General features: G+C 29.3%; 1 protein-coding gene across 4 annotated transcripts in view; it reads left to right on the top strand.

The window, feature by feature from the left end:
- The first annotated feature begins 6,499 nt into the window (after positions 1-6,499).
- LOC129615663 (diacylglycerol kinase theta) overlaps positions 6,500-7,327 on the top strand; it is a 133,609-nt gene continuing 132,781 nt past the window's right edge. For all 4 annotated transcript variants that reach the window (XM_055530984.1, XM_055530985.1, XM_055530983.1 and 1 more), the window contains exons 1-3: positions 6,500-6,624; positions 6,692-7,013; positions 7,070-7,299. In XM_055530984.1, the coding sequence (XP_055386959.1) occupies positions 6,765-7,013; positions 7,070-7,299 (479 nt within the window). In that variant the 5' untranslated portion in view covers positions 6,500-6,624; positions 6,692-6,764. The remainder of the gene's footprint in view (positions 6,625-6,691; positions 7,014-7,069; positions 7,300-7,327) is intronic.

The raw sequence follows: 7,327 nt of genomic DNA, 5'->3' as shown, positions 1-7,327 counted from the left end.
TCTTACCATTTGTAAATCTTAGAAAAAATGGTCTGAGATATAGACTCAAATCTATGTTTTTGATCAGCATCGAACTCTGAGTCGATTTAGCTTTTTCTGCCCATCCGTCCGGTCTAACGATAACTTAAAAGCTAATTGAGCTAAGTTCACTTTTTCACAAATGATTAAATTTTCACAAATGATTTATTATTCAACTGCCATACAACTTCTAAATTTATTTAGCTATGTCTCAGAAACTATAAAAACTGTGATATTGAAATTTCACACAAGTGAATATATTAGTAAGGCCAATATGTTTGATAAAAGTCGTTGAAAATACTTGGCCCCTTCTTGTAGCTGTCATACAACTTCAACAGTAGTTTGGCCATATCTTATTGAAAACGCAATACTGAAATTTTGCATAATTTAATATGGTAACATGGTAACTTAAAGTCATAGTCCATTCCATAGTCAGCTATGACATATATATTCGCACATAGGATAATAAATTCGTATGGGTACCACAGAATTGGCATGATCAACTGTATTTTTTCTCGTTTTTAATGTAGCTGATCGTTTTAAATAAATTTCTTGTTATTTTTTGTAACAAGAAATTTTGTAGCAAGAAAGTTTTGTCAAAACTTTTATTCTGTAAAGTTTTGACAAAAATTTTTTTATATTGTCAGTACAGAGTTCGATTTTATTCGTATTATCTTTTGTCTATCTGATTCTTTTTCAGCGGGTGGAATCACTTGATCGCCTTCTTTGTTTCATTAGTTGCGGATAAGCCTTTTACATAACTACGTTACTAATTTAAATTCGGCTTTTTTTCAAGTGTTTCAGTAAGTCTATCTACAATGGTTCTATATCTGGTCACTTTTACCGTTACATCATGGCCTTTTTTTGTGCTATGGAACCATTTATAGTTTTTTGATAATTTCTTGATATAAGTTCAGAGAACTTAGTTTTTTTTTCTTTATTTATTTTAAACGTGAAAAATTATAAAATCTTAGAAATTACATATAACAAAATTGAAAAATAACATTAATTTTAGATCTTAGCTTAAGCTGTGTGATCCTAAAGTACTTTTATCAAGATTATAATAATTATCGATTTCAAAATAAGGTATCTGAACTTAATTTATCACCTGATTATGTTAATTTTCAAAAATATTATTTAAAAATTTATACAAATACATAAATAGTAAGTAATAAAATATAGTTCCCTTTTACATAAAGTACCTAAACTTAAATACCGCTCGTCATGTAGTCTATCACTGGGATACCTAACAGAAAGCCCCTTTATAATTTTAATTGCTTTATTATAAACCACATTTAATTTAGCTAAAACAGTTTATGATGCCCTACTTCATAGAGGGTTTAAGTAAATTATATTCGACAAAATATAGGAACAAAAAATTGAAAACAACAAGAAAGCAGAGAAGTATCTTCGAAGTCGCCTAAGGACAAAAATGGATGCGAAAAGCCTTCTGCAAATCCAAAAAGACGCAAGCAACGCACTTACTACTATCCGAGTTTCTTGATATAAAATCTGTCAGATTGAGACATGCCGCATTAGTGTTGGAGTTTGTTTCAAAGCCAGATTGTTCACTAAGAAGAACACCATTGTTTCTCAAGAATTACGTTAGACGGTTTTTTACGATAATTTCAAAAATTTTAAATAGTGCAGGTAATACCGAGATTGGTCTATAGTTCGAACAAACATTTCTTGCACCACCCTTGTGAACTGGAGTTACTATGGCCCTGTTCAGTGATTTCGGGAAACAAGATGTCTCAAAAGACCTATTTATAAATTTTGCCACCATTTCACTTAACCGAAATTCCATCACATCCAGTTGCTGCTTCCGAATTAAGTGAATCACATTTTTCACCTGTTCCGCATCAGTAGACCACATATAAAAACTAGAAAAAATTGTTGGCTTAAAGTTGTTCATATACTCGTGATCGACCGAATCTGCTGGAATATTAAATCTTTCCGTAACATTCACAAAATAATCATTAAAACATTCTGCAATTTCGCTTTCCTCGAAAACAGTGTGGTTATCAAATATTATGGGCCTGATAGTGGCATCGTTCGTCCCTGCATTATTGTTAGTATTAAACATAATCCTTTTATAAATACCCCATAGAGTTCTACTATTAATAGGATCCCTTGAAAGTTTTTCTGAATAAAACTTTGCTTTTGCATTGCAACCAGCTTTCTAACAGTAATTTTAGCATCCTCGTACAAAACTCGAACGTGAAGATCATCCTGATATTTTTTGAAATACTTGAAATATGAATCACGAACCTTTATTGCTTGTACAATTTCATTAGTTACCCATTCATATCTGTTTTTCGTTTTCATTAGTTACCTATTCATTATCTGTTTTAGCCGCTCCACAAAAATGTCAAAGTTATCAATAGATGCAAGACCTGTCCAGATGTCAGGATCCGCTAGTTTCTCATAGTCATTCTTTATATTTGGTCTAATATCCACGCTTACAAATAACAATTGACGATCTGACATGCACTTTTCCGAAACATGAAAATTGTACAAATATTTATTTAAGTCCGAAATCATATGATCAACTATCGTGCTTGAAGCCACTTTAGTTACAAAATCAGTCGACAATTTATTACAAATAACTCAGCACACCCACGCCTTAATAAATGCATATTAAAATCTCCAAGAATAATAGATCGACGGTTTTTCTGAGTAATCGCGTCAAATTTATCAATAAAATCTCCAACACGCGTTTTATATACGTTGATTCCTAAATTTACCAAGTTAATCACCAAAAAAGTTGAAGAGTTAAAAGCTTCACTGTGCACAAAAGTACTACTAATTCCCGTCTTAATATATACAGGGTGTCCGAGACTCAATGGTATTCCCGAAGCAGGGTGATAGAATACATGCAGACGAACAAAAAACACCTAGTGACATTTTCCTTTTTGGGCCCTTGTTCTCGAGTTATGGGGCCTCAAAGTTGGAACATCCAAAAACCGGCTTATTTTCACATTTTTATTTATAACTCGGGAAATGTGACAGGTAAATCCAATCTTGTACACTCGTTTTAAAGCTAATGAAATACTCATTCTAACGGTTTACCAGCGGTTGCAAATGCTTTTTTAGTTTCAGAGATATTTAAGTGCAAAGTCAAAATTTGTTAAAAATTTTTTTTTTAAATTTTCGTTTAACCGTCATTTACTCATAATTCCTCGTTATCAACCTATCATTTTTTTTACAGGAAGACGAGCCCTATATTCTGACCTTCATTTTGATATGACATAATGTGGGAAAAATTTTAGAAATAACATGTCTATCAGGCGAAAACTGAGGCCAAAACCTTAAAAATTAACTAAAACAACGTATTTTTCAAACAAAAACAAATTTTTTTAATCTTTATTGCGCAGTATATGCATTATTAACATGCACTTTTTCTTTTCCAAAACGAAAGACATTTGCATTACCTTTGTTTCTCCACAAAATATTTCCAAAAGTTTCAGGAATATCGTGTCTACGGGGATCAAATTTATAAAAAAATCAGTTATAATCGATAAATTAGTTATAATCCAAGTAATGTTCACCCTCTGATCTTCTGCGTATTTTGATATTATTCTAAAAATCCAATTGATGATCTTCAGGTATACATAATGTAGAAAATTTTAATTTTCATATTACTTACAAGAACGTTTTTTTGTAAGTAAACTTCTTTTTTTTTATATCCATATATCCTTATAATAATACTTTTACTAATACTTTTAATTGGATCTTTTAATATTCTTATTCACATGAAAGTAGAGTTAGTAAGTATTTTAGTATTCTTAATCAGAAAAAAAAAATTAAATACTTTTTATCATAACTACATTGGACCCTATTGCTCCAACCACTTTTCGCTTTTATTTAAATCAACTTAAGTATCAAAAAAATTGCAAAATTTCTGTCGCATCAAGATTTAAAACACTAATGAACTTCACCTAAAAAAAGTACTTTTAATTTTGATTCATATTATTTAAACTATTATTAAGGGTATGAAATAGAAAAATTTGTATAAATAGCATTTTAGTTAATTTTGATCACTTTAATTTGGCTTTCCTATTAAAAAACACTCTTGTAAGTAATAAGAAAATTAAAATTTTCTATATTACCTACAGGTGAAGATCACTAATTACATTTTTCGAATAATAACAAAACACAAAGAAGGTTAAAGGATGAATATTTCTTGAATTATAATTAATTTATCGCGAAAAATCTCGTTTTTGTTGTTTTTTATAAATTTGATCACCGTAGACACGGTATTCCTGAAACTTTTGGAAATATTTTGTGGAGAAAAAAAGGTAATGCAAATGTCTTTCGTTTTGGAAAAGAAAAAGTGCATGTTAATAATGCATATACTGCGCAATAAAGATTAAAAAAATTTGTTTTTGTTTGAAAAATACGTTGTTTTAGTTAATTTTTAAGGTTTTGGCCTCAGTTTTCGCCTGATAGACATGTTATTTCTAAAATTTTTCCCACATTATGTCATATCAAAATGAAGGTCAGAATATAGGGCTCGTCTTCCTGTAAAAAAAATGATAGGTTGATAACGAGGAATTATGAGTAAATGACGGTTAAACGAAAATTTAAAAAAAAAATTTTTAACAAATTTTGACTTTGCACTTAAATATCTCTGAAACTAAAAAAGCATTTGCAACCGCTGGTAAACCGTTAGAATGAGTATTTCATTAGCTTTAAAACGAGTGTACAAGATTGGATTTACCTGTCACATTTCCCGAGTTATAAATAAAAATGTGAAAATAAGCCGGTTTTTGGATGTTCCAACTTTGAGGCCCCATAACTCGAGAACAAGGGCCCAAAAAGGAAAATGTCACTAGGTGTTTTTTGTTCGTCTGCATGTATTCTATCACCCTGCTTCGGGAATACCATTGAGTCCCGGACACCCTGTATAGCGCAGCCACCATAAGGAACATCAAGATTCGAGAAATACGATGATACCCATGAATATTATAAAAAGGATTTTCATCTTCCTTCAATCAAATTTCTACTAAAGAAACCACATGAATATCAAAAGCATACGAATTTATTAATAACTCCAAATAATTCAATTTGTTCCGCAAATTTAGAACATTCAAATACAAAACATTCAGATTGCCTATAAAAGAAAAATAATGAACCTTCAAGCCGTCACTAACATATATTTATGTAACTGCATGATTACAATTACTATGAAAACAGAAACAGAAAACAATTGCTATGAAAAAGAAATATTGAATTGAGAATACAACTGATACCAAAGACGTCACTCTATTTAATGTGCATCTTATCAAAACCTGTTGTAATACAATTAGTTTATCCAAAATTGTCTCGGTAGTCATATCGAATAAAAATTAATTTATAAAAAATACCTCGTTATAGTTAATGAAACTATTTCAGAGGCAAAAATATAGTTAGCTTCCCATCGAAAATTAAACATTAAAGTGAATTTTGTCAAAAATTTAGTACTTAAAAAATCATAGAGAATATGAATATTTTAGGTGTAATACTTTAAAACAATTGAGTAGAAAAAATTAAGTGCATATAATATTCCTTCACAATCAAGCTTAAAAAGAGTTTTTGAATTTGAAAGTTTTTTTTTCTTTTTTAAATATTACAAATAAGAAAGTAAAATGTTTTATTGTAAGAAAAAAGAAAGAAATTAATTTATATAATATAGTTCAGGTAAAATAAGTGAATCAACTAATGTAGTAATATATATAAAAGTTAGTACATATATGTGTTTATAAAGAAACAATTTAAAAATATATTTATTTTGTATACATATTAAAGAAAAGTTCAAAAATGTTAGATTAAAATAACAAAATATAAAAAATAGTGAAAATAAAATTTTTTCTATACATATATAAAATGAAGTGCATGTAAATCACTATTTTTAAACTTTTTTTTAGATAGGTTAGTTTTTATCATATTATTGTAATTTACTCTATTGTGAATTAATGTTTTTTATTGTGAATTAATGTTATTTTTCTTTGTGTTGTTCTATATTAATTTGATTGTCTTCCACTTCGCAGTCTAATTCATCTTAAGTTTACAATTCTGATTTATTAGATTTCTGATAATACTAAGTTTGAACATTACCTCATCTGTGATTCTGCAAATAACTGTTATAAATGCAAACTATGCAAACAAAATAAATTTTGAAAATAAACATCAATTTATTTTAACATTACAATAATATGAATTATATTATCAAAATTGAAGCTAATTTTGAGATAGTTACAAATAACTTCAAAACATAGTTAATCATTGTTATTTAATTTTAAACTAATTTCAATAGTAAAAATTTGTTTAGGAATTTTATTTAACTGATTTATATGCTCCTGGGGGCGATGAAATTCCTCTTCAAGATCCAAATCCAGTTCTCAACTTGACACGGATTGAAGGCAAGAGATTAGCGATTTTCTTACGATTACATGATAAAGAAAATGATGAAGTGTTAGTTAGAGTATACCCAGGAAAATTACAATCGCAAGTTGAAGAATCATATGTGAGTGTCTCTGTAGACAATAACACAACCGTCAAAGATTTAATTAGGAACGCTTTAGATAAATTTGGTTTACACGATAATCAAGTGCAAGACTATAGGTATGCTTTAAAATATATCTAAAATATTTATTTACGCCTTCAATTATCTTTTTTTTCTATAATTAAGATGTTCTGAAGTATTACTTGATCGTGGGGTCACCGAACGTATTTTGCTTTGGAATGAACGGCCTTGGGAAATAATGAAACAACTTGGCAAGGATTCAATTAGACAAATGGAATTAATGCGGTTTTATTTGCAACATAAACAGGACCCACATGGTCCAAACATAGCCTTGTTTATCGGAAATTTACCACCCGGCCTGTCGCAAAGAAATTATGAACAAATTTTATGTAAATATGCAACGGAGGAAAATAAATTTTCCAGTATCGGTCCAATTTATTATGAATACGGTTCAGTTGTAATAATATACGAAGATTCACAAAAAGCTGTGAGTGGAATTTTAACGTTAGCTTTAAAATTTATATTAGTTTTTTCGTTTTAAAGGTTCGAGCTTTTTATAATCTTCGTGATGCAGTTATTGAAGACAAAAAGCTTTTGGTGTTATTGTTGCCAAATATCGAACCTCGAATGGTTCCTTCTGATGTTAGACCTTTACTTGTTTTCGTTAATGTTAAATCAGGAGGATGTCAAGGTTTAGAATTAATATCTAGTTTTAGAAAACTTTTAAATCCATACCAAGTTTTTGATTTAGACAATGGTGGACCTCTACCTGGGTAAGATATGAAGCCGTTCTCTGTAAAT

Source organism: Condylostylus longicornis, unplaced genomic scaffold (genome assembly GCF_029603195.1).
Source record: "Condylostylus longicornis isolate FDR11 unplaced genomic scaffold, ASM2960319v2 ptg000143l, whole genome shotgun sequence".
In the NCBI taxonomy this organism is placed as follows: Eukaryota; Metazoa; Arthropoda; class Insecta; order Diptera; family Dolichopodidae; genus Condylostylus; species Condylostylus longicornis.
The sequence above is the reverse complement of the archived record's forward strand: the minus strand, read 5'-3'. Positions and strand labels throughout refer to the sequence as shown.